We start from the raw sequence: 27,206 nt of genomic DNA, 5'->3' as shown, positions 1-27,206 counted from the left end.
CTGCTCTGAAAAACAGTTGGAGGAGGGGTCCTCAAAATGTTAAACATAGCTGGGGCGCCTGGGTGGCTCAGTGGGTTAAGCCTCTGCCTTCTGCTCAGGTCATGATCTCAGGGTCCTGGGATTGAGCCCCTTATCAGGCTCTCTGCTCAGCAGGGAGCCTACTTCCCCTCCTTCTCTCTGCCTGCCTCTCTGCCTACTTGTGATCTCTGTCTGTCAAATAAATAAATAAATTTTTTTAAAAAAAATGTTAAACATAGCTAAGCACGTGACCCACAATTCTGCTTCTACTGCGGTCTACTCATGGGTATATCACCGAGAGAAGTTAAAACATGCGTTCATACAAGGGGTTGTACAGGAATGCTCACAGGAGCTGTATTCTTAACGGCCAAAAAATACAAAGAGCCTAACAAACATCATCTGAAATGGAGAAACAAAATGTGGTGTATACATACATTGGAATATTATTTGGTCATAAAAAGGAACAAGTGCTGTTTCATGCTGCAACATTGAATGCATGCATAATTCGAAGTGAAAGAAGCTGCTCACAAAACACCGCATGTGGTAGCATTCCATTTATATGAAATGTCCTGAATAGGCAAGTCCATAGAGACAGAAAGGACAGGAGTGGTTTCCAGCGACTGGGGGGTGGGGAATGGGGAGTGACTGCAAATGGGTAAGGCATTTTGGGGGGGGTGGGCTATGAAAATGTTCTGAAATTACCGTGATGGTCCAGCAACTTTGCTGATAGGCTAAAAACCACGTAACTGTACACTTCCAAAGTCTTGTTTTATGGTATCTGAATTATATTTCCATTTTTTTTTAAACGAAAAAATTTCATCGATGGGGAGGAGTTAGCAGAACTGAAACAATGAAATGGAACACGAGTGTCTCCTGTGCCCGTCGCATCCATCGGAACGAACTGAGGGCCCAGAAATGGTGCACCGAGAAGGCCTATCGGAAAGGGAGGCTGCTTCGGGATCTGGGAAGAAACCCCTCCCGGGATTCGAAGCGAACTCCGTTGAGGTGGCGACACGGGATGGCTAAGGACTGGGGAGGCGTCGGTAGTCTCAGAAGTTGGCCGGGCCGGAGCGGAGACTTCGAGATTGGGGCCAGAGGCTCTTAAACAGGCCCGAGCGATTTCCCATGCCGCGTCCACTTTAAAAGCCAGCGCGGCGGAGCCGGGGTCTGACCGGGTAAGTGCGCGGGGTCGCGGGGAAGGCGGCAGCGCGGACCCCGCTCGGAGCCCGCCCGGGGGCAGTCTGCCCGTGTGGCAGGGACTGAGCCGGCCGCGCGTCCGGGGAGCCCGGGTGCTCGCGGGGGCGGCGGGGTCGCGGCGCACCCCCCGCCCCCAGCGCCGGCGCTTGCCGCGGAGCTCTATTTTTAGCAGGCGCTGTTGCAATATAAGGAATGCGCGGCGCGCCGGGCGCTCCGGGCGCGCGCGGGCTGCGCGGTCGCTTTAAGGAGGCGCCGGGGCGGAGACGGGCTGGAGCGGCCAGAGGGCCGGCTGGCCGGGAGCTGCCAGTCCCGCTGCAGTGGGGCCGGCCGGGCGCGGCGCTGCCTCCTCCGCCGCGCGGGCATGGAGGAGGCGGCCTGAGGACCGGAGCCGAGCCGGGGCTGGAGCGCGCGGTGAGTGGTGCAGCCGCCGGGGAGAGCAGGGGGCCCGGCCGGGCGCTTTGTTCGGGGCGGGAGGTGTGGCCGCCCCCGGGCCCTGCCGCACTCACCTCGCGCGGAGCGCGCCCAGGGACTGGCGGGGAGTGGCCTTTTGCCCCCACCGCGGGCTCCGGCGTAACGTCGTGCGATCAAGAGATCCGCCACAATAGAGACCGCGGCGGGGAGGGCCTGTCCACCGCCCAGAGATCCTCTTTCATGGAACCGCCCTTCGGTTTCTTGTCCGCCTCGGTGGGGACCAGCGGGGTGGTGGGCGGCGGGGAGCGGCGGGGGAGGTGGGGGGACCCTTTCTCCCCTTTTAAAATGGCGTTAACGTGGGCAGGGATCCGCCGCGGGTGTTGTCAAATTTATCTCAAAAATAAAAGGCAGCCTGCCGCACAAACGGCCCTTCACGGCACTCGGGGCTCGGGGCTCTGCTCACCACTGGGGCCCGGCTCATTCATTGACCGGACTTGGCTGGGGCGCCCATTGAGTGGGGCATGGTGCCCGTTCCTGCTTTGCGGGGAAGGTAAGGACAAAAAATGAGCGACAGCGCATTGTGGTCCGTGACGAAGTCAGGGAAGATCGGGGGTTGTGGGACAGACAGTGTGAAAGGTCAGGGGAGGCCTCCTAGAGGAGGTGATGCCTGGCAGGAGCGTGGGCACTGAACACCCAGTTACACTCTGTGGCTGGAATTGAGGTCTGTGCTCGCCTTCGAGAAGGCCAAGTCTGAAGAGATGGACAAGGGCTACCTCATGGGGCCCTGATCTCAGAGCTCTGGGATTCCCCTACCTCCTCCCTCACGGGCCCCTGCTGGTACCGAACCTCCTTGAGCTAAATGGTTCTTGCATCTCCAAGACACACAGTCTGTCCTGGACCCGATGGTAGAGAATGACTGACAAGGCTCAGAATTCTAGCCTGAAAAGAGTATTAAGGGAGATCTGACTTAAAAACCCAAAGCCCCCCTGTAATAGCAGCAGTCAGCAGAGCTCCCACAGACCAGGCACTGGACCAGAGTGTGCTTGCTCATCATTTGACAAGACTCTCCCAGAGGTTTATTGTTGTTGTTTTAAAATTTTATTTATTCATTTGACAGAAAGAGATCACAAGTAGGCAGAGAGGCAAGCAGAGAGAGTGGTGGAAGCAGGCTCTCCACCGCACAGAGAGCCAGGGGATGAGGGGCTCGATCTTAGGACCCTGACATCATGACCTGAGCCCAAGGGAGACGCTTAATAGACTGAATGACCCAGGCACCCACATCCATTTGGGTTGCTGTGGGTATCAGTAACTTGCCCAGGATCCTATCTCGAGACCTTGTGGCTGTTCAGGCCCCTCTTCTGAGGGCGGAGCTCTCCCTGGCTTGAGGGCTCCAGGTGCAGCCTGTGGTAACCTTTTGCTCTGTTGACAGGCCCAGGTTGGTTGAAGTGTGGGTGGTGAGCTCTTGGGATTAATAACTGACATGTGTCAGGGGCTTTGCAGTGAACAAAGCATTTCCCGGAGACAGTTCTTAGAGATTCTCTGCTTGTCTTCCCAGAGAAGAAACTTGAGCTGGCTAACATTTTATAAATCTACTAATTTCCGGTAAATTGCAAGTCCCTACTGACAGGGGCTGAAAATATTTCGGGCCGTGATTTTCAACCTTGGGTCTGCTCTCACTTGCGGCAGCCAGTGAGTTTCTCTATCTGCAGTTTATGGTGTAGTCTGTACTTTCTCTGCCAGGTCAGGAGGTGTTGGGCTTCAATGCTCTGGGGTTTTCATGGCTGCAGGGTCCACCAGCCTCTTTTGGAGGTGGGTGGTGTTGAGGAAGTGGGATGCTTTAGCAGAAACTGCCCCCACCCCAGCCCCTGGCCTCAACATTTTTTTTTTTTTTAATTTAAGATTATTATTTATTTGACAGAGAGAAAGGGAGAGCACACAAGCAGGGGGAGCAGGAGAGGGAGAAGCAGACTCCCCACTGAGTTGGAAGCCTGAGTTGGGGCTCCATTCCACGACCCTGGGATCATGACCTGAGCCAAAGGCAGATGCTCAATGGACTGAGCCACCCAGACGCCCCTCAACATTTCTTTATGGAGAAGAGGGTCAGAGCCCCCTGCAGAACCCCAGTGAGCAAGAGACAATCTTCCAAGATTTGCCCGCTTTGCTCTTGCAAAAGGCAATTTGCACTTTCCACTACTCATCTTTCACCTACAGAAGGCGTTTTGGTGGCAGGTGTAACTTTTATTTTATTATTAGCTCTAAGCATATGTATTTCACACAGTGAGTTGATCTGAGCTGCTCATAAAGTCATAGATCTCTGGGGTTGACTCCTGAGTTTGAGTGATGACCTGGAGCCAGGGAGGACTACCAAACTCAGATGAAACAAGCTAGGTCCCGGGGCAACTGGTCCTCCCATCAAGTCAGATTTGCATGGTGACCAGTGGGCTGGATCAAGTGACTTCTCAGGGAAACATGGACCCCACTTTATATCTCACACCTGGTGTAATCAGTCCTGCCAGTGAAATGCCCCCACATGGAAGGGTTCCTCCCTGTAAGCGATGGGAAGCACACCTGCTCATGAGCATTGTATAATTCGTACAAACCATACTTATGTGACCTGAATGGGAACACGTTCTTGTGCAAAACTGGAATATTCTCAAGCATCCAGAGTGTGCAGTGAGTTGCAGAGGTTCTGTACCTGCCAGGCTCAGGGCAGGTAAAATGTAGTTACCTTTGAGTGGGGACGAAATAAAGGAGGGAGCTGAAGGAGCTCCCTGTGCCCTGGGGCACCTGGCAAGTATCCATTGTCTAAGGGCTGCACAGAAACTTCAGGCCCTGAGAAAGATTTTATGGGTGGACTCTGAGGCCTGGACAACCTTCATTGTCTTGGGTATTACCACTGGGCCTTATGGTACTGGATCGATGGGGCTGCTTTTGGCTGCAAACAACAAAACCCAAGAATAGTAGATAAAGCAGAGTTTAGATCTCCCAAAGATGCCGAAGATGTGAAGTTGTTCTACACAGAGACTGGATATTAGCGCCACTTCCAGCAAGCTATTACATGGGAAAGGCAGCCAAGAAGGCTGAGGGTCTGGTGACCAGAGCAATGGTTTTTACCTTATTGGGTCACAGCCTCTTCAGTATGCCAGGGAGAAGCCTAGAGAAAAGCTGCTTGGGTGTACAAAGTCCTGGTTAGACTCCAGGTTAGACCAGGTTAAATCCCCTGGTCTAAGCCACGTTGTCTCACTAGTGGTTACCGGGAACCCACTCAATGGCTCTGCCCCCACAGCCAGGCTGTCATGTTGGGATGGTAGATGTTACGAGTGAAGGCCAGGTTTTGGTGGCTGCTTCAGACAACAGAGGTGATATTGAAGCTGAGGTGACAGTCCTTTACACCCCTGGGCACCTGCTGTCTTCAGCCTTCTGGGTGGGTGTGTCTGCTGCAGGTGATGAGGCTGATCTCACCTGCCCCCAGAGACTTCGCCCCGGCCCCCAACACTGAGCACCAGGTTGGCAAGATCCAAGGCAGCTTTCTGCAGCCATCCCTTTCAGAAAGTTCAGGAAGTAACAGTGTGTATTTAACTTTTTAATGTCCCTCTCATTGACCTTTAGTATTTTGGGTAGCTTTTCTAGGTGGGGCCTGCTGATGGCCAGAAGGCCAAATGACCATCTAGGTCATAGCTAGTTGCTGAAATGTCTTTATGGGTCTCAGAGGGGTGTATTTTCATCTCCAGAGCTTGGCCTCTGGCCACCTAAATGGATAAAACACTATGATTCACATCTGGGCTGTGATGCTAATGAGATTGGGGAGAGCACCAAGGATGGACTGGGGTTTGGTGTGGTGGTAGCATGAGGAGAGGGTGGGGGGTTGGGGGCTCTGCACCCTGGTTCTGGTCTGTGACTAACTAGAGGGCCTTGGGCACATTTCCTACTACAGGGACCCAGGTGCCATCTGTGACTTCTTTGCCTGCCCTCAGGGTCATCATGGGATTAGATGAAATACACAGATGAGAACATGCTTGGGAGACCAGAAAGGGCTGTAAGGATTAAGAGCATCATCAGTATTCAAGCAACCTCACGTAACAGAATCATAGATCCAGGAGGGGACCCTGGAGCGTAGTTAGTCTAGATTCAGATCCTGTAGAGCAGATTTCTTAGCATGGTCAGGCAGATAATTTTAGGTGAGGCACATATAGCATCGTTTCATTTTAATATGCTTGTTTATATGTATTATAACAATACAGGCATCACATCAAATCCATTTTTAGAAAATGGATATTTTGTTCAAATTAACACTAGAGAAAGGTTTTAAGTTAAAAAGTATGATGAGGGCATCTGGCTGGCTTAGTCAGAAGAGCATGTGATTCTTAATCTTAGGGTTGTGAGTTCAAGCCCCATGTTGGGTATAGAAATTACTAAAAAATAATCTTAAAAAAAAAGTAAATGAAAAGTATGTTGATTTTTTTTTTCTTAAGATTTTGTTTATTTGACACAGAGAGATCGAGAGCATAAGCAGGGGGAACGGCAGGCAGAGCAGTAGACAGAGAGAGAAGCAGACTCCTCACTGAGCAAGGACCCTCCCCCCTCAAGGCAGGGCTCCATCCCAGGACCCTGGGATTATGACTTAAGCCAAAGGCAGACGCTTAACTGACTGAGCCACCTAGGTGCCCCAAAGTATGATGATTTTAAGGTAAAGATTAAGCCAGTAGTAGTTCAGTAATTAACAAATATGAACAAATATGGAACAAATGGGAAAGTGAGCCCTTGAATAAAGGCTGGGAAACTTTCAAGGGAGTCTCTCCCTAACAGTCCCTCCCTTACTCCCTTGGCTTCAGCTGGACACTTCTAGAGATAGGAAGCTTGCTGCCCCCAAATTTGTCCACTTTTCCATTTGGGGATTCTCTCGTCCTTGCCAGGTTCTTTCCTTTCTCCCCTGAAGCTGCCTGCCCTGGATCTGTCCCTGGCGAATCCCTGATAGTCATGCTTTTCTCCATCACCAGTTCCACTGTCTCCAGCAGCTCCTCAAATGGTTGAAAGACAGTTTGTCTCTGTCCTTCCTCCTTCCCTCCCTCCCTACTCCCTCTCTCCCCACTCCTTGCCCCCTTCCTCCTTCCCCCCCTCCCTTCAACAAAGACTTGGGGGCTGGGCCTAGGCTAAACACTCTATTAGCCATACCAGGCCTCATAGCAATTGCCCTTAGCCTTTTACGTATGTGGAAACTGAGGCTCAGGGAGGTCGAGGAGGCCACGTCCAGTCAAAGCCTGAGAAAAGAAGAGCCCAGGAGTCTGACCGAGGTCCATCTGGTCTCCAAGTACATATCCTTCTGTGACACTGGGCCACTCCCACAACCGGGTGACCAAAAATGGCCCCTCTCTTGGTTCCTGGTGCTCATGGGGTCTGTCCCTCAGGGGTCTGCGCACCAATGGCCAGGGCTGCAGGCGAGCCCTTGTGAGGAGGGGGACAGAGTGGCCTATGCTAGAGGATGTGATGGAGCCGCTGGTTGGGAAGAGAGGCAGAGTGCCTGGGTGGCCTTGGTACTCCCTGACGCCTGTTAATCTTACAGTCAACTGCAAACCCCTAGATCTTTTGGGCACTTGGTTTATTTTTTTAATTTTTTGACAAATAGAAAAATGACAATATAAAGGATCGTGTAACAAGCACCATGGGTCCCTTCCCAAAATGGACAGAGGCCAGCGATTTCATCCATACTCAATCTGTTGCCCAGTAGGTCAGGACTTTGGCCGTGTCCCTGGTCATAAGGCCTCGCTGGTCTGGGCCTGTCCTCGGCCTGAGGTGGGCTTTGGAGCTTCTGCATACTGGCTCTTTCAGCTTCCTGTCCTCCACTAATTCAGCAAGGGCCTCTGGGCCTCCACCAAGGTTGCCCATAGCTGCGGAGAAACCACCGGGGGTGGTGGGGGCGGTGGGCATGTGGGTGCTTTTGGATTTAACCCTTGTCCAAAATGTTGATCTTCTCTGGAAGCACCTGCCTGGACCACTGCAGGTTCAAGCCAGGCTGCAAGCAGAGTGTAGTCGTACCTGCTCAAAGCATACGCTGTGTAAGTGATAGACTTCTGTGTTTAGAATAGAGAGAGAAAAAACATGATTTTATAATTAGATAACAGTGATTTGCTAAGGAGCTCATTTTACACAAACCTTAGCAAAACACCCCTTCCATTCCAAAGTGTGGAACTAGTTTAAGGTGCAGTGGGGTACGTTTCTGATCTCCGCTCTGCAGGTCCAGTAAGGAGGGACAGGCAGCTGTTTGCAGCCTTCTCCCTTCCACCTCCAGCGGACTCCAGGACTCCCAGGACTCCTGGCCGGAGCGGTAGCCTGCCTCGCCCCTTGAAGCTCGAAGCCCCAGCCTGGGTTAGAACACTTAGCAGAGTAGTGTTTTGGAAAGCCATGCCGAGGACATTCAGAAACTTCCAGGAAAGCCTTCCACATTCAGGCATTCTCCATTTGCAAGGGAGTCACGATGGGGAGGAAGATTTGAACTAGTTGCCCAAGAGAACACGGGGACCTGAGGCGGGCCTCACATTCTCTTTGTTAAGTGTTAAGAATGAATTGAAATATTCTCTGTCCCTGAGTGGCCCAGGGAGAGCAGCATTGCCCATGTCCCTTCCCAAGTCTGACGGGGGTGCTGCCAGACACTGGCACGGGGACCTCAGAGGGACCTGCTTGTCGGGCTGTGTTGTCTGGTAAGAGCTGTCCAGAGACTGCACCAGGGAAGGCCGTGAAACGTACTATAAAACCAGTTCCTGTTTGATTATTTGGAAATACACAGACCTGTTATGTTTACAAGCCCACTTCTCTCTTTTTTGAATATGATGATTTGGATTATTTCTAATTAATTCCTCCCCTGATTGCTAATCATCTTTACTCTGGCTCCAGCCTTAACATGGCTTACTTAGGTTACTGCAATACCAGTCTAACTGATTCTCGGTCTATAATTTTGCCCCCTATAAATCCATCTTAACATGGACAAAAATTTCAGAATGAAATCTGAGCATTTTACTCTCTTGCTTATAGACCTTAATGAGTAAGGAGAGGGGACCAGTCTTACCAGACACTAAAATACTATAAAACCAGAATAAAGTGGTGGAGGCCTGGCACAGGAATAGATAGGTCAATGAAACAGAATAGAGTGCCTCCCCCAAAGTCCCTCCTGCCCCTCAAAAAACAAACAAAAAAAAACCCTTTTTATTTTAAATGAGGCCTACTTTCAAAAGAAAAGTTCTGGTTTCATAGATGGAACCTACTGTATACACTATGTGTGAGGCAGCCCTACTATACCAAGTACCCAGACTATATAGCCCAGTACCCAAGCAGTGACAGGGTTTGTGGGCACAGAGGGCTGTTTGGAGGTGGTTGGATGGCTGGTGGAGGTGGGGAGGCCCACTCACCCCACAGAAACTGATCATTCTCAGGGGCATCTGGGGACAGATTCTTGCCTCTCGAAAGCAGCATATATTCATTTCAAAAGCAAAATTTGGGATCCCTGGATGGCTCAGTTGGTTAAACATCTGCCTTCGGCTCAGGTCATGATCCCAGGGTTCTGGGATCGAGTCCCGCATCTGGTCTCCCTGCTCAGCGGGGAGCCTGCTTCTCCCTCTGCTTGCTGCTCCCCCTGCTTCTGCTCTCTCTCCCTCTCTCTCTCTCTCTCTCTGAAAAGTAAATAAATAAAATCTTTAAAAAAAGGAAAATTAATTTTCATTTCTTTTTTTTAAAAAGATTTTATTTATTTATTTGACAGAGATCACAAGTAGGCAGAGACGCAGGCAGAGAGAGAGAGAAGAGGAAGCAGGCTCCCTGCTGAGCAGAGAACCTGAAGTTTTCATTTCATTTAGGTGATTTTTTTATCCTTTAGAATTTCAACATACCTTCTTGAAAATTCCCCCTTTTGGATAACCTACACATTCATCCCCCTGTATTTGAATTCTGCTGGAAATGTAGGGAGACCCAAGCGAGCCCATCTCTCTTGGCAAGGGCCATTCTCTCACAAGTTGGCTCAAAATAGCCACAAGTGGTCCAAAATAGCCACTATCAAGTTCTTCTTTCAATGCCGGCTTTATTGTAACCAGGGATGATGGAAAAGGGTGGAGACACTGTCCCAAAGCCTTGGGGGCATATACTAAAAAATAACTGTATGAGATCTGTCTTCTCAGTCTCCTTCCACACCCACATTCCTCAGGTTGAGTTTCCTTGGGCAGCGGAGCCCGGAAGGCCTGGTGCTTCTCAGGCCCAGCCCTTCTTCTCCAGGAAGCCAAGCCCAGCCCCAGGTGCCCTGCTGGCCTCCCAGGGAACTAAGGTCAGCTGGCATCAGAATCTTCCCGCCCATCCCTACTCACTGACCCCCAGCCCCACCCGCCTGCAGAGGACAGTGGCCCCAAGTCCACTTATCTGGGCCTGGGTGGGTGTTTCCTGCATGTTTGAGATTTTACAGAGGAAACCAAAATAAAGAAACAAAGCCTTTGTTTTCCTTCTGGACTCAAACTGGGGACGGCTGGAGGGATGGAAAGGGGGAGCTGGAGTAGGCCACTTGGCGCTCCAACAAAATAACCATTCTAATAAAGCCCTTAACAGGGACTTTTTTCTATTTAGGGTTGGTGTGAGTGAATAGGAAAGACAGGGCGGAGGGCTGGGAGAGTCTCTGTGTGTGGAAGGAGAGGGCCCCAGGCAGGGTCCCTGGCATGGGGCTGGGGCCACCAGCAGGGCTGCTGAATTGGTGGCCAGAGGGGGTCTCAGTCCTTTCCTTCCTCAGAAGACCCACAGGAGAGTGAGAAGGAGCATGGGCTGCAGGCCAGAAGAGCCTCGCTCTGATTGCTGCCCGGCCACCTGTTGTCTTGAGACTTGGGCAGTCCCCCACTCTCTGAGCCTCCCTTGCAAGGTCCCCAACAGGGAACAATGCAGATGTCCCAGCCACCCCATCCCAGTTCTTCCTGACCCAGGTTTACTGGGCCAGGCCCTCATAGCACATCCATGCCTCCATGAAATGGGGACATGCTGTCCTCAATATCTCATCATTCTTCCCAAAGGATTTTCTCTGTGTAGAATTTCTCTGAGTGCATTATTTATTTTTTCTTCCTTTTTTTTTTTTTTTAAAGATTTATTTATTTACTTACTTGAGAGAGAGTGCAGCGGGGAGGGACGGAGAGAGAGAGAGTCACAGGCAGACTCTACTCTGAGCACAGAGCCGGACGGTGGGGGAACTGTCTCACAACCCTGAGATTACCACCTGAGCAGAAACCAAAGGTTGGACACTCAACTGCCTGCACCACCCAGGCCCCCCAAAGTTGTTTTATTTATTTATTTATTTATTTATTTATTTATTTATTATTTTTTTAATTTGGTAGACTCCACACCCAGTGTTGAGCTTGAACTCATGACCGTGAGATCAAGATCTGAGATGAGATCAAGAGTCAGATATTTAACCAACTGGGACACCTAGGTGCCTGTTGTTTATTTTTCTTTAAAAATTACCCAAGCATTGATGAAAATGCCCCCACCTGTAGTATTTTGGAGGATTTCCAGGTGGGGACCATGTCCACTGGCCATCTGGCCTCCTGGGTCAGCTGCCCCAGCTTTGCCCCCGTGCATGTGTGCAATCTGCTTGGCTTCCTCATTCCTTAACCCCTGTTAAGCCACAGCTAACAGGATTTCAGAACAGGGAAGAAGCTAAAATTGAATAGCAGACCTCTTCCTCTTGCCCGCTTACCCTTGGAAGACTTCTCTTGGCTGGTCTGTCTCCTCAAGTCTAGTTTGTGCCCCTTCTCCAGGGACTAATTTTCCTGGACACTTTTACCCAGTTTTGTTTTTTTTTTTAAGATTTTATTTATTTATTTGACAGAGAGAAATCACAAGTAGATGGAGAGGCAGGCAGAGAGAGAGAGAGAGAGGGAAGCAGGCTCCCCGCTGAGCAGAGAGACCGATGTGGGACTCGAGACCATGAGACCATGACCTGAGCCGAAGGCAGGGGCTTAACCCACTGAGCCACCCAGGCGCCCCTTTTCCCCAGTCTTGAGAACTCCAAATTTCCTTTACTTTTGGTGGCATAGCTGTCATGAAATCTGTCCTGGACCAGGCTGTGGGCCTAGGCTTTTGTCTCAGAAAAACCTACTAGAGAACTTGTCTAGGCAAGAGGTAGGCCCCCTATCCTTACATGGCTAGCCAGGTGTAACAGCACTAAGTACTGGGCACATCAAGTCCCAATGGCCAGAGCGAACCCAAGAGTGAACTTTTCTCCTTCCTGTTAGAACATTCTGCAGGGTAGCAGGGAGGATTGGAGCTGATGTAAACCAGCAGACACTTATTGAGCACCTTCTTTGTGTCATATGTGTGCTGGGACAGCAGAGGGTCCAACAGAGGACGCGCCCTGTGCTCATGGAACTGACACATTGGGAGCCGGAGAGGCCGCGTACACAGGGTCGTGGGACAGCCGAGTGTTTGGGAGTGTAACAGTAATCTCACCTGGCCTGAGGTGTGGTAGGGAGTGCATGAGGAATACACGTGAAGTGCCAAGTATGTGGGGTGGACGTAATAAACAGGTACTAGAGTATGCTCGGTCCCGGCCACAGATTCAGCCCGAGTGCATGTCCAGCAGGCTGCTGCTTCTAGCAACAGTGGTTTCACGGAGAAGGGTTTATAACTTTTCCAAGGCTACCCACAGCTAGGAAGTGAGACACCCAGGATTCAAAACTGATGCATCAGACCCATTTCCAAGCTCCTGACATCTGTTTTGCCTCTGACTTTTCTGCCCCTAGGGTGGCTCCCATGAGATGGGCTGTAGGATGGGCATAGCTCTGAAACGTCCCCCTTTCTCCAGATCCCTGAAACAAGGCAGCCCAGGGGGTGGATTCTGGTCGTTTCTCCATTATCAGAAATAAAATACGCGTCCTTGTTAAGTTCTGGGATAGCCAAGCCTATGGACTATACTAAGAGCTTCTCAGCCTGAAGGAGGTGATTCAGCGGGAGCACCTGCCTCCCTTACCACCCCCCACCCCACCCTGAGCACTTTGGGACAACCTGGAAAATACCCGTGTGTAGCCCCGGGCGTTCTTCTGCACAATTTGGTGGAAGGGGCACTGGCAGGAGTTCCCACAACATACTGATGGTGATAATGGTAACAAGAACGAGAAGAATAGCAATCCTTTCTGTGCACCTGCTTGTGTGAGCTCATCCCATCCTCAAAACAACCCTATGAGGTAGATACTGGTATCAGCAAGTGAGGAAACAGGCATACACAGATTGAGGTCACACACCTAGCAGAGGGGCCAATGACAAGGGGCTTTTTATAAAAGTGCTGTCTGTAGGAAAAAGGGAGATAGGAGGCCAGTAGTGGCTGCTGGGGACAGATCAGTTCTGCCAGCTCGCCAGCTGCTCCCTCCCCAAGTCCTGGCCTGTATGCTGAGGAGGGGAGGAGACCTGCTGCGACTGTTTTGCATTTGGGGAGAGGGGTGTGAAAAGTTGCCTCCTGTCTTTGCAGCGGAGTGGGCTTAAAATCTGGAGTTTGGGAGGGTCCCTGAAAAGTCACCACTCCCCCCCCCCACCCCGCAGCCTTGGTTCACCCCTCCAGAGCCGGCTGCTGGGCCCTCCTTCTTCCATCCTGCTTCAAGGAGATTCCACACCTCCCCAGCTGCTCATTGTCATGCCCACCTCGTTTTCAGGAAGTTTCCCTTTTATTTTGCTCCAGCCTAGTTCTCTCCAGCCTGGTTACTTGTTTAAAATGGAGATTGGATTGCCTCCCCCGATCTCAGACAAGAGCCTCAACTGTGTTTCTGTCTCACTGTTGGTCAAACATATAAATTTTTACGTTTTTCATTAATTGTGTGTGACATCTTGAATATCAATGAAAGAAACACATGTAAGCAATGTGTGCCTTCCTGCCCTTCACCTCCCTTGGCCCCTGAACACTCCTGAGGTGGGCGTGTGCTCCCCCTAAAGACTGCTAACCCCCTGCTGCTGCTACTTCTCAGTGTCATTTCCACCTCCTTGAATCTCACACCTTCTTGTGGCCCAAGCCAGGCCAGGCCACAACAGTGCAAAGAGTAACTGCCTTTTGTGCTCTAGTGGCCCAGGGGCAGCAGCGGGTGCCCTTGTGGGCTGAAGCCCCCCCAGGGGGTGGGGGATTCATTTGGCTCAAATGGTGGGTAGTTAACGTTAAAAACTCAGCTTCACAGGGCACCTGGGTGGCTCAATTGGTTAAGCGTCTGCCTTTAGCTCAGGTCAGGATCCTGAAGTCCTGGGATCAAGTCCTGGATAGAGTTCCTGGCTCAGTGGGGAGTCTGCTTCTCCCTTCGACCCTCCCCCATCTCATGCTCTCTCTCTCATTCTCTCTCTTGCAAATAAATAAATCTTTAAAAAAAGAACCCTCAGCTTCACGTAAAAATTCCAATTTCTGGCTACTCTTTAAAAATTTAGACCATCGGGCAACCTGTTGCAGATATGCTCTTGTTGCCGCGGTCAACATGATTCCACCTCCTGATGGAGGGTAATAGTGGTCTCCTGTTTGCCGCAGGCCCCACTGCTCCCTACTGCCCATACCTGCCCCTTTCTCTCATTTATCCACCTGGCTTCTGTGAGCACATGAGATGAGGAAGTTCATTTGTTTCCCTGAGCGCCTCTTTCTGCCACTGCAGGGTAAAGCAGTTGAGGTAGTGGGACAGCCAGGACTTGGAAGGCTGGAGTTTAGCCATAGTCAGACCTGGTAAGAAGTGTTCATCTCATAGCCAGGGGCTGCTGACACAGAGCGATGCCTGCCCCTGGTCTCCAGACCTTCCCTTTACTGTCTGTCACCACCCCTGCCTTTCTCCTAGGCTGCTAACTTCTCAGTGGGCCAGTGCAAGGCCATGGTCCTATGAGACAGGCAGCTCTGGTCTGGGACAGCGCTGAGGCACAACCCGTGAAGCTGTGTTCTGCTTAACTGTCCCCTCCCCCCAACTGTACCCTCTCACTTAGGGGAAAGATAATACTAGATTTGCCTTGCTGCCACCAGGAGGCTCCTAGGACAGTGTGTGGCATCTCCAGACCATTAGGCAAAGTGGTCAGGGAGCTGGGACCTGGGGGGACTCACTGTTTTGGGAGCGTGCGTGGCAGGAAAGCATCTGCTCATTGTCAGATGAGCATCTGGGCTGGGGCCCATGTGTACCTAGTGGAACTCCTCACATATTATCTCCCTTATGAGGGTCACCACTTACTACTCTGGGACCCGCCTGGCCCATTGGGTATAGTCCCCACACTACCTCTGTCCTCGCCTCTCTACCCAAGCCAGAATCCCAGTTGGCTCCCAGTGTCACCCCACATTGTGGAAATGCCGACAGCTGACACCAGGAGTGTCTGTGCAGAAAGCTGTGCCGGGGCTCTAGAGACGTAAAGATGATGCGGTCCATCAGACCCCTGCCTGCCCCACCCTAGTGGGCAAATGTGACAGGAAGATAACTCCCAACTCCCAGATTTGAAGGGAGAAGTAGTGGGGCATGCTCCCGAGAAGGAACAGAATGGCCATGTAGCTGAGCTAGGAGCTTTGCATTTGGACTCGCAGATGGACAAGCCACAGAACCTCTGTGACCTTGGGGTTCATCACTGACAGGTGCTGAACAAGGCCTTCTTGGTGTGGTAACTATGAGGAGTCAAATGGCCTAACAGCTGCAAAGGCCCCTGGCTGTCACCTGCCACTTGGCCAGTACTCCTTAGACATGAGCATGTGGCTGAGAGGAAGGAGACCTGGATGGTAGGAGAGGGCTGGGGAGGAAGGGAGGTTCAGGAGGCGGTTCCTTAGAGAGGGAATGTTCTCACAGGTGGAGGAAAGCTGAAACGGCAGAGTACAGTCATTGGCAGACTCTGAGGTGCCCTGCCAGGGGCTGGAGCCGCTGACAAGTCAGGCACCATCTCCATCCTCAGGGACGCCATACCAGGAATCAGCGGGAGCAGAGGCTGCCTGAGGGGCAAGTGGGGCTGAGGGCAGTTCAGGGAGGGCCTGGAATGGTATGGTCAGCGGGGAGAGCTTCAGACACCCATGGGGGTTGACTATGGGGTGACAACGCCAGAGTGATGGGAGGGTAATACCTGGGAGGGGGCCCTGCAGAGGGCAGAGCCAAGCCACTGAATGCACCTGCCGGGAGTGGTGGACTTGCTAGGCCTTGGCCTCGGATTTGAGGAAAAGGGTTTTTTTGAGCTGCTAGGGGAAGGCAGAGGGAAAGAGGGCCAGAGCAGAAAGGTGGGACAAGGGGTCTAAAGGAGGTTTGGTTGTTGAGGAGTGGTGCTGGCTGGGTTCATGCTGTGAAGGGTTGAGCCTAAGCAGCCCTGGAGGAGCTATGAGGAAATAGCTGCCTTGGAATGGGGAAAGAATAGGACAGCGGCCAGCCAGGCTCAGGGGGGTTTGAGGGACCTCACTTTGGGGATGCCCAGATTACCCAGAATCCACCCATCCCTGGTGGGGTGACTGCCAAAGTGACTTTTCTGGTGGACATGCAAGCTCCCGTCTCAAGCTGAGACGTTCTCCTTGGCTGCAGGCATGACTGCCCCAGCCCTAGGAAAATATTAATAGGCCACTAGAGCTGAGAGTAAGATTTAAATGTAAAACTACTTCCTCTTCTTGGCCCCTACTTGCCACTGAAGGAAGCTGTGACTCAGGGGCCTGAGCTGCCTGCACCCCTGGATTGAGTTCACTCCCACCCCCTGCCCTGCCTTGGGTGGCAGGAGGACATGGTGACATTGGGGAAGGTGGGCCACTGGGGTGGGAGCTCTGAGGCTGAGAGGCCCAGGTGGCAGCACCCCAGGAGCCAGGGATGCCACTGGGGCTCATTGTTCTGAAGGGCTGTGTGGACCCTGAGACACTGGCCCCTCGTTAACCTCTCGGTTTCCAAGAGCCTTGGAACTTCTAGTGCCCTGGACTAGCTGGGGGGTGAGTGGGGGCAGTTTTCGATTTTACCTGCCAAGTCCAAGCTTCCCCCTTTACCAAGCTGTTCCCCTGGGCAAAGGCCTTAATGTTTCTGACTGTCTCAGCACTGGTAAAATGGGAAGACTAAATGCGACCATGCCTTGGGCCTTTGTGCAAGTTATCCAGTCTGCCCTGGCTCTTCTCCCTGGTTAACCACACTGCAGGCAGCAGAAAGAGCTGGGGGTCCACTGGATTAGGTAGGTCAAGATGTGAATGTTACCCTGCAGGGCAGAATTGAGGGGGCGGGGGTTGCTTCTGAGGCCTATGCACAGTCGGCATGAGAGCACACTGAGGGAGTGGTGAGGGCTAAATTCTGTTCAGTTGTTACGGGAACCAGCCAGTTCACAGGGCACGAGCTCAGGCAGGACTCTGGAAAGACAGGAGGCCTGCAGGAGGAAGGGATGGATTTTGAAGAACACTGGTGATGGTATCAATTCGAGGTTTACGAGCACTCACTGTGGGCCACACACAGCCAGGCAATTCAGTGCAGCCCAACATGACCACCAGAAGGCAAAGGCTGCCACTGCCCCCACTTTTACAGAAGAGAAAACTGAGGTACAGAAGAAAAGTAACTTGCTTAAGACTGCAGGCTGAGTCAGTGCCTCAAGCTCCTTGATGAGGGTTTCCAGGTCAGGGAGCAGCCCCAAGCTGGGCAGGGAGCAGCCGGCAGACAGGCACAAGGAGGCAGGCTGGGGCTGGGACAGCAACCAAGGCAGTGGCGAGGGGCCCAAACAGAGGTGCTGGAACGGGGGTCTCAAAGCTGCCTGGCGCTTCCATGGTGCTAAGCAGCTGCCGGATCCCCCTGCTTCCTCCCTGGTCCTCAGAGAAGTAGCATGAGGCCTGTAACCTCTTTGGCAGACTTCGACCCAGTTGGGGTGGAGGTGGGGGCTGTTCCAGGGACTATTATCTGCCTGGGATGCCTCCCCAACAGGTGAAGGGACGTGGTGGCCCTGGAGGCCTCTGTGACTCTGACATCACCTGCCTGCCTCATGGCTGACCTCATCCTGGATCTGCTGCCTCTGGCCTGGCCTGACTCTGCCCACTGCCCCCCCATCACCATTTCACCAGCCATGAGAAAATGCCTGGTACGATGGGTTGGCCATGGGCTCCGGAGCCATAGGACACGGTTTCAGATCCTGGCGCTGCCGCTGTCTAGCTGGATGACCTCAGAAATGTTATTTTACTTTGTTGTGTCTCGGTTTCTTCAACCATAAAATGGGGATAATCAAAGTCATACCTCAGAGGGCTGTTGTGAGAGTCAAGCAAGTTAATGTGGTAAAATCTTCCAACAGCATCAGATGGTTCACTTACATGAATGAATGAATTATTCATTGTTTTGAACATTGATCACTCCTGTAACTCTAACAGCAGTATTTCCACATACCCTTCCGGGACTTACAGTGCTGGGTCCTCAGCAGCTAAGCTGCAAGCCCTGTCAGGATCCACTCTCCAGCTAGCGGGCAAGACCCAAGGGGCAACGGTCATGACAGGAGGAAGCCCATGGTACTGGGGGGTCCGTGAGTAAGGCCGAGGGCGTGGCATCCTTCGCCTGGCTTACTTTCAGCATTGGCCTTTGCCTGGATCTCTGGATCCCTGTCTGGCTGTTTCTGCCCTGCTGCCCATGGTCCGGGCATGGTCCTGGCAGCGGAGTTTGATGGGGTAGCTAAGCAGGGGCTGAGGTATTAACACAAGACTCGGGTCATAGAGTTCTCCACAGATAACCAGGTGGGCTTCCACTAAAGGTCCTGAGACCCTCCCACAGAACAGGATGACCGTAAGTGAGATATGTTAGAGGGAACCAGAAGAGTAGTGGGTTAGATCTGGGGTGCCACACAAGATTCCCCTCTGGCTCAGTTGCCTGCTTCTGGCTGCCAAGGTGCTGCATTACAATGGTTCTAAGATTGAGCAGGGAAGAGCGCAGCAGTCGTTTATGATGTCTGCCGTGGCTTGGGAGTGGGAGGAACTGCATTCCTGCCGCATACTAACCATCTGAAATTCCACGGTATTTGAGGTCCTTTATTGCATAAAATAACACACATAGTCTGGTTGGGGGGCGGGGGTGAAGTCTTAATAATGGAGCAAGCGGGATGCACTGATGGCTTCCTGGAGGGGTGGAGTGGTGCAGTCCAGAGCTGGGTTTGCATTATCAAAGACATGAGACAGAGGGTTAGAGCAACGTCTTGGGGAGCGGAGAGGGGAGAGTGAAGCCTTAAGGGATACCAAGTGGCCTAGACCCCCCAGCCGGACAGCACACCATCTCTGTACAGCCTGCAAGGCCACAGCCCCGGGGAAGCTGCCCATTTCTGGGAATTGTGCAGAAGGGAAGGGCAGCTCCTGGAATGCAGAGCCATTTCCTCCACATGGGTTGGGTTGCTCCCCTCAACGTGTCCTCATCCCCCTGAGCTGGGCACACCCAGACATCATGGCGATGAGATTAGCTTTCCAGAGCTGATTCAGCTCAATGTGACTGCAAATCCATTCACTCTCCCAAGAGCTTCATTAATAGTGAACGTGTCCCTTTCTCTTGGAACCTTATTTACCAGACAACTTGTACTTCAACTGAGGGGATGGAGGGAATCTTTAAAATGATTAGTAGAGAAGTAGAGAAGCAAAAAGCTGTGAAAACTAAACTTTCAATAAAGTTAGCAGTGTCTTTGGGTGAGGCTCTGGGTTGGCCACTGCCCCAGCTTCAAGAATCTGTGGTCCTATAGTCAGGGTCAGGGAAGCAACCAGCAAGGATGAAGAGTGCCCAGTGGGTTAGAGAAATCACAGTGACCATCAAAGAAAAGCTGTGTGATGCTGTAAAACTAATCATCCAAAGAATTTAAGGCAGTGTGGTGTGATGGTTCCCAGTGTGACCTTTATTGTCCAGCTAATCCACTGCAGATGATCACTACATGGTGGGGAGGGTTACTGTCGTAGAGCCTCTTCTGGGCCCCAGTTCTTCTGACCAGGACCATCTGACACTGCTTTGGAAGTGCACCTGTTGTGGGGAAAGGGTACATGGAGGGGCCAGGGACCCTACAGACCTCTTGACAATATCTGCAGTCAAAGCTATTTCTTTTTTATGGGTCTGCTTACAAAAATGGGCAGTGTTTGGGGCTATTCTTTTGGGAAACAAGCTCTGTAGAAGCCCTAGAACATGGGACTCTGGGAGAAGATGACAGATTTGGTAAGGAATCACAGCCACTGGACACTGTTTTGGGGGCTGGAGCCCTCTGTTGTCCCAGGCATTTATATGGATTCCTATAATGGGTCCTCCACCAGACCTCTGCAGTACAGGTGCTCTTAGGGCTGTTGGTGGGGCCAGTAAGTGGTCCATATTACTGGGGCTGACCTGGCTGGAGGGAGGCCAGGGGCCCAATTACATTGCCTGTCAGTGCAAATATGCCTTTGCTGGGGCTTTGCAGTTTTTTTCAGCACCTCACACATTCTTGAGTGCCCTGTTCTCCTGATTCATAGATAGGGAAGCAGGGTCCTGGAAGTTAAGAAACTTGTTCCAGGTCACACAAGGAGTCCATGTCGGAGACACGACGACTGGACCTAGAGCTGCCTGACTGTAGTCACAGGCTATTAATGTCACTCCCCCCACTCAAGCTGGAGAACCAAGGGAGGCTTTGCACAGAACTGTCCCCAGGAGGTCTCGGAACTCTCCCAGCATATTTTGAAAATTGCTAGGTGAAGAGGTTTTTCTGGGCTCATCTGTCCACCCAGCCCCCCCACCTCCTAGGAGCATCACCCCCTGCTTCTTGGCCCAAGGGAGGGCTGGCTGGGGAGAAGGATGCTCTGGGGCATATCTAGCAGTCAATGAATAGACCCTGAGCCTCCCATGTGTTGGGCCCTGCCTGGCCCTGCGAAAGGCAAGGGAATGAGATGTGGCTCCTGTCCTGTCCTGGTAGAGCTGCTTGGGGAGACCAATCGGCCCTTCAGGAAACAACTTCATACCTTGTGAGATGGTACTAACCTTGAGAGAGAGGGAGCAAAAGACAGCTGCCCAAAAAAGCTTATTTCTCTGGTTAAAGATGCCCAAAATGCTTGAATATGTGTTATTAAAATTGCTCAAGCAGCAATGCTGCCTTTGAGGAAAAAGTTTCCAGCATATGTGCGAATTTGAGTTGTTGGTGGACTGGGAGGGGCTCTGGGAGCTGTGGTTGCCATGGGAACCAGCGCTCAGCCGCCAATGCCCCGCCTAGTGGCTGCTGTTCCAAAAGTTGGTTTCTGAGTGGAGGGGGCTGCCTCCAACCTCGGAGCCATTTCCCATGGAAACAACATTCTAAATGATGGTTGACGATCCCCCACAGGCTTACCGTAGAGCTGAGATGGCAGCGGGACTTCTCGTGGGGGAGCCTGTGAGTGGAGGAAGGGAGGGAGAGACGGAGGGAGTCTCTCCAGGGAGCAAAGTCAACAAGGCACAAGAGCAAACATTGGAGCACCTTCTCTAAGCTGAACACATTTCATACATTTTAATTTCATGCTTAGAGCAATCCTGCAAAGTATAATTTTCTAACCAATCCCGTCTTACAAAGAGGAAACTGAGGCTATGAATGTAACTTGCCCAACAGTGTCACTTACCTGGTCCGTAGAAGAGTATCCAGCATCGAAAACTGGTGGGGGAACTTTAGAGACACTTGATCCACCTTATAACACCCTCCCACCTCAAAGGGGCCATCCAGAACCCCTCAAAAGTAAAGAACTGACATTCTAGAATGATCTCTAAAAAGATCGAGAAAGATCCCTGATCTTCTAGTTGAATAGTCTAGAGAGGAGGGGGGGGGGTTCTTGTGAATGTAAGCAGTTTGCTCTTTAACCACCAACCAACATTTTATCCTGTGGTGTCTTTCGTCATAGCCTGTGGTGACTGAAAAAAAATTTTTCTCTTTACCACTTGAGTCCAGCCCATTTTGTAGGAGTGTGATACATTTTGACTGCCCTCCCCACTTACAAAGACATTGTATAGTCATGGATTATTTGTGGGGAGGCTGAAGGCCTGGAAGAAACATGTCTATCAGGAGAAGAGCCTTTATGAACTGGGGGGAGGGGCCGGTTCAGGACCCCTTCTTTTACCCCTGCCACACCTTCTTTCCTTCATGGGCTCACACTGGCTTCCAGAAGGGCTTTTCTGTGTGACTGGTCTGACTTGGTAGAAGGAGGGAGATGGTCTTAACTGCTGGCTGGGAGGTTTGCCCCTTAGCCCTTTCCATCGTCAGGGCCAATGCTGTGGCTAGTAGGTGGTCTGACAGTGGTTCAGAAATGCCTTTAGGCAGCCTTTTGCCCTTTGCTAATGCTCTGCCCGGCTTTGGTAATAGAGACAGGGGCAAAATGCCATCCCCTGCCCTTCTGTGAACATTAAATATAGACAATTTCGAGGGCACTGGTGGCCTCTGCACCAGTAACTGCAGGGTGCAGAGTAGAAGGACATGCCTCCCATAGGATGTGATTACTGGGCCCAGGGCTGACCTGTGAAGAGGGGGCCCTACGGGTCTGTAGAGGACTCAGTATGACCCCAGGGTACACTGGACAAACATAAAGCTGGTTGGGAGAGCGAATAGAATGTGAGAGGCTGTGGTATAGCCACTACTGGAGAGGTCAGCATTGGTGATCCGTGACAGCCTTGAATGTCCAGTGAAGGAGCCGGGACTTGGCCCATCAGCCTTGGGCAGCACTAAAGGGCTTTTTACTTTGAGGGATCCGGTCCAATTTTTGTGCTGACTGTGCTTTCTAACCTGCTTCCATTGAGTCTTAGTTGGGAGGGAGCCCCGAGCTGGCTGCCTGTGATCTCTCAGGAGCTCAGCCCCTGAGTGTGGAACTCTCTGAAAGGAAGGAACCCCTCATTTGACCATTTCCTGCCAGCTGCCTTGTTTGGCAAGCAGGTCCCAGGTGGTTCTGCTGTGGGTGGTCTGTACCAATTCAGAGATTCAGTTCATGTCCTCTATCATACTTACTAGTGAAGATTTCTTACCTTGTTTTATTTTGAGAAGAAAATCAAGAGAAATAATTTCCCTTCTTGATATCTTCCCACCCACTGAGTACTTTTTATTCATGTCACTGCCAGCAGAGAATAGAAGGGAGCTTTAAAAATAGCCTCTTTCACAGGCAAACATGCTCACCCTGGCCCAGTGTCACTGTCCTCCCTCAGCCAAGATGGTGGGTAAGGAGAGACTGACACTTTGCTCCCCTGACCAGAGAGGCAGAAAGAGGGAGTTGGATCTTGCTTTCCTCTCCCCATTTCTGTTTCCTTCCAGCTGCCCTGTGGCCCCTTTGGACCTCCATCTCTTGTCATGTGGGAAAGCTCAGTTGCCAAAGCCTCAACTTGTCCCAACCTTTACCCTACTTAAGGAGACTGGGCACCAGATGCTGGGGCTGCAGCCAGCCCCTGGGCCTAGTTTCTTGCACTTAAGGAGCTCAACTCCTCACCTGAAGGACATGGAGTCCTACATTTTCAGGTAGCCAGAACATTCATTTGGTGGGAACATTAATTTATTTTTTTACTTGAAGATAGTTGACACACAATGTTATATTCGTTTCAGGGGTACAACATAGTGATTCATCAACTCTATGCACTCTGCTTGACAGATGCATGCCATCTGTCACCATGCAGTGCTGTTACAGTGCCATTGCCTATGTTCCCTGTGCTGTGCCTTTTATTCCCATTGGTGGAAATATTTTAATATTGTTAAACTTTCCCGGGATACATATACAATATTAGCTTACTGTAGCAAGTGTTGAGAAAAATTGAGAAAGTGCCCCCAAATCTGCCAGTCCTCTCTGTGCCTAGAACCACATCTAGACATACAGATTCATTCATAGAGATCAATCATATGTACTTGTGGTTTCACAGCCTGTTTGGGGCTCTTTTCATGCATAATATATTAATGTTCCTAGGTTAGGGACTATCATCCTTTCTAATGGCTGCACAGTATTGCATTGTGTAGATAAATTTTTCTTTAACTCCCCCCCACAACATGTAAGTGATTTTCATTTTCCCCCATTCATCACATCTTTGTACACTTGACTGATTATTTCCTAGAATAAATCATCATATACCCTACAGCTTTGGGAGAGGGTATGTCACTTTAAATTTTGGTATATTTATGCGAATGTATTCTCAGCCCCGTCGGGACAGATTTACGTGCTCATCCGCAGTGTATAAAAGTGCCTATACTTCCTCGCACTGCAGGGAAATCCTAAATGTCAACATCAAGCTTCAGTAACTACAGAGCGTTTTGCAATGCCTCTCTCCCGTAACCTCATGCAAATCAGCATGGCCACATATCCCACATTTGTGTCTAACACCCTTTTGTTGCTATCTAGAACTGAGGACTCTTTTAGGGCTGCACATAACTGAAAAATCCAGCCCTTTCATCTGATGGGTCAGGAAAGCATGGCTTGGCGCAGCCTTCCCAAGCAGCAGCGAAGCATGTGGGACACCCAGTCTGCACCCTCAAATGCCCCTGTCATGCCTACGTCATGCCTGTCTGCCTCCCGGATTGTGCAGAGCTTTTTCTTTCCTGGTACCGTGAGGCAGGATCCAGCTTGCACGCCCTTGGCATGAGGTCAGTGCTCCTGCTCCCCAGGAGGAGGCATTGTTCTCCCTGGCACCCGGGAGGGGTCCACAGTTAGTAGCCCAGATCCCTGGGCCAAGGGCTCCTTCCGCACTCCCTGCCTCCCTCTCCTCCTTGTCACTTCATGATGCTGCTTCCAAAGATCACTCTTCACTTCTCTACTGTTACCTCTTCATAATCAGTCATTATCTATTCAGGCTCAATTATTCTTTAGAATCCTGGCCCCATATTTCCGTCTCTTTGCCTAGTCACCTTAGCTCGTTGACATCTTAGGATGGACAGTTCTTTGTTTGGGGGGATGCGCTGTGCTTCATAGGCTGTGGAACCACAGCCTTGGCCCGTTGACTGGATGCTAGTAACACCCACTCGGTTTTAACAACCAGAATCATCTCCAGATGTTGCAGATGTCCCTGACGGGCGGAATTGCCCCCAGTTGAGAACCATTGCCTTAGCAGGACTCAGCATCATTAAAACAAAACTTAGCCCTGCTCCTCCTCTTCCTCCTGCCCAGCTAACACAGGGTTGACCAGTTGTCAAGAGATTCCAGCACAGCTGTCTGCATGACAAAAGGCAAGGAGACTGAGGGAGAGGAGTCACAATCACTAAATTCTGAGGGGCTGGGGCATAGAGATCCTGAACTCCTCCAGTTAGCAAGGCTGTTATGGCCAACCTTCCCTGAGCTCAGGCAACCTCATATCCTTCTGAGCACAGCAGTCCCCTGACCAGAGTTGATGTAAAAGGTGCCATCCCTGCTCAGATTAGCACCCACATGGTTACCTGTACAGGAATAAGGCAGACTTTAATGGTGGAAATGCTTCTTTGATATGGCTTTGGCTGTGCTTATTAAAGACTTCAGGGTATCTAGTAGTATGTGTCCCCAAGACCGGGTATGGCACATGGTTGGTATTCAAGAAATGATTGAATCAATATACAATTGGGAGTATATGGTACTTTCTGAGATCAGAAAGGAAAAAGCCCCAGGCCTCATTATGCATGTCTTGCTTCCCCAGGTCTGACCTACTAGAAACATGGCAACCAGTGCAGTCCCCAGTGACAACCTCCCCACATACAAGCTGGTGGTGGTGGGAGATGGGGGTGTGGGCAAGAGTGCCCTCACCATCCAGTTTTTCCAGAAGATCTTTGTGCCTGACTACGACCCCACCATTGAAGACTCCTACCTGAAACACACAGAGATTGACAATCAGTGGGCCATCCTGGATGGTGAGACCCCAATGGCAGCCCTGCATGGGGCGAGGGGTGGCTTGGGGAGGAGGCAGAGGGTCAGGGGAAGGTGATGAGCTTCACTGGGCCCAGATGGCTTCTCTCATGTTGTCATTGTGGTATGGTTGGTATAAGGCTGTGTATGTTTTCCAGGGTGAATTCTGAACAGCTTTGTGGAAACCAAAATGTGTATTCAACAAAGAGGCAAAGCTAGCCTCATGCCAGCTCAGTGATGTCATGTTTGTTATTGCTTGCTGATCAGAAGCGCTGATTAGCATTTACAGATGTCTCTGGCTAATAAAAAAAAAAAAAAAAGGCGGGGGTGGGGTGGGTGTATAAATTATTCTTTAGTGAGCATGGTTTATTTTTGCTTGGAGGGAAAATCTTGCATCTGACTTTGTTTCTAGTTTAGTCTAAGTTGGTTTGGATGAACAGTTCTCCAATCGTGGTATCCAGGTCAGCACCCAAATTTTTTTTTTTTAATTTTTTATTTTTTTATAAACATATATTTTTATCCCCAGGGGTACCCAAGTATTACCGGGGAGCTTATCAGCAATGAAAACCCCTGGGCTCTGCTGATTCAGAGGCTCAGAGGGTGGAGACCAGCAGTCTGTGTTTTAACAAGCTCTCCAGGCGATGCCGAAGTAGAGAACCGCTGCTCCAGAGGTTCACTCTCTGAGTCTCTTAAATAGAGCCGTTCAGGATAGACTGTCATTGTAGGAGGGGGCCTTGGAAAGCCACTGGGATACAAGTCCTCTGTCAGCTGTGTGATTCGCAGGTGTTTGCTTCCAGTGTGGGGCATGTTTTTTTTCATTCTCTTAACAGTGTCTTTCAAAGACTAGAGTTTTTACTTTTGAGGAGGTCCCATTTATCAGTTTGTTCTTTTATGGACTGTGCTTTTGGTGTCTTGTCTAAAATATTTGCCCAACCCAAGGTCACAAAGGTTTTCCCCTGTGTTTTCTTCTAGCTATCTAATGGCTTTAGGCTCTGTATTTAGGTTTATGATCTACCCCGAGTTAATTTTTGTATTTGTAATTGTGTGAGATATGGCGCAAATTTTAGTTTAGTTTGGTTTGGTTTGGTTGTTTGTTTATGGAGATGCAATTGTTTCAGCACTGTTTGTTGAAAAGGTTGTCCTTTCTCCACTGAATTGCCTTTGTTCCTTTGATGAAAATTAGTTGCTCATATATTTTGTTTGATCTGACTCTCTTAGCATCAATACCACACTATCTTGATAACTGTAGCCTTACAATAAGTCCTAAAATCACATCCCATTAAATCCCTAATTTTGTTCTTTTTCAATGTTGCTTTGGCCCATCTAGGTCCTTTGCATTTCCATATGAATTTTAGAATCAGTTAAATTCAAAAATTTTAGATTTTAGACTGATATTGTGTTAAAGCTATATAGAGTTATAGATTTGAGAAGAATTGACATCCTAACAATGTTGAGCCCTCCAACCCATGAATACAGTATTTCTCCGTATTTTTAGGTCTTCTCTAATTCTCTCATCAATTGTTCTTGCAGATTTGCCTGCATAGGTCTCTATGTATTTTGTCAGATTTATATATACAGGCTGTATTACAAATTATATTGGGTTTTCGTTTTAGTTTTTTTTAAAAGATTTTATTTATTTATTTGACAGAGTGGGTATACAAGCAGGGGGAGTGGGAGAGAGAGAAGCAGGCATCCCGCGGAGCAGGGAGCCCGATGTGGGGCTCAATCCCAGGATCCGGGGATCATGACCTGAGCCAAAGGCAGATGCTTAACAACTGAGCCATCTGGGAGCCCCTTAATTTCAGTTTGGAATTGTTTTTTGCTGATATGCAGAAATACAGGAGCATTTTGTATGTTAACTGTAACTTGC

General features: G+C 50.5%; 1 protein-coding gene across 2 annotated transcripts in view; it reads left to right on the top strand.

Annotated features, from left to right (window-relative positions):
* Window positions 1–867: 867 nt before the first annotated feature.
* Window positions 868–27,206, top strand: part of MRAS (muscle RAS oncogene homolog) — a 61,828-nt gene continuing 35,489 nt past the window's right edge. Inside the window, exons 1-2 of one of the 2 annotated variants that reach the window (XM_082690737.1) lie at window positions 868–1,193; window positions 25,131–25,341. In XM_082690737.1, coding sequence (XP_082546863.1) covers window positions 25,149–25,341 — 193 coding nt within the window. In that variant the 5' untranslated portion in view covers window positions 868–1,193; window positions 25,131–25,148. Of the gene's footprint in view, window positions 1,194–1,430; window positions 1,627–25,130; window positions 25,342–27,206 lie in introns of those variants that run through there. The other variant, XM_082690736.1, reaches the window with a different exon arrangement.

This window comes from Mustela nivalis, assembly GCF_964662115.1.
Source record: "Mustela nivalis genome assembly, chromosome: 1".
In the NCBI taxonomy this organism is placed as follows: Eukaryota; Metazoa; Chordata; class Mammalia; order Carnivora; family Mustelidae; genus Mustela; species Mustela nivalis.
The sequence above is the reverse complement of the archived record's forward strand: the minus strand, read 5'-3'. Positions and strand labels throughout refer to the sequence as shown.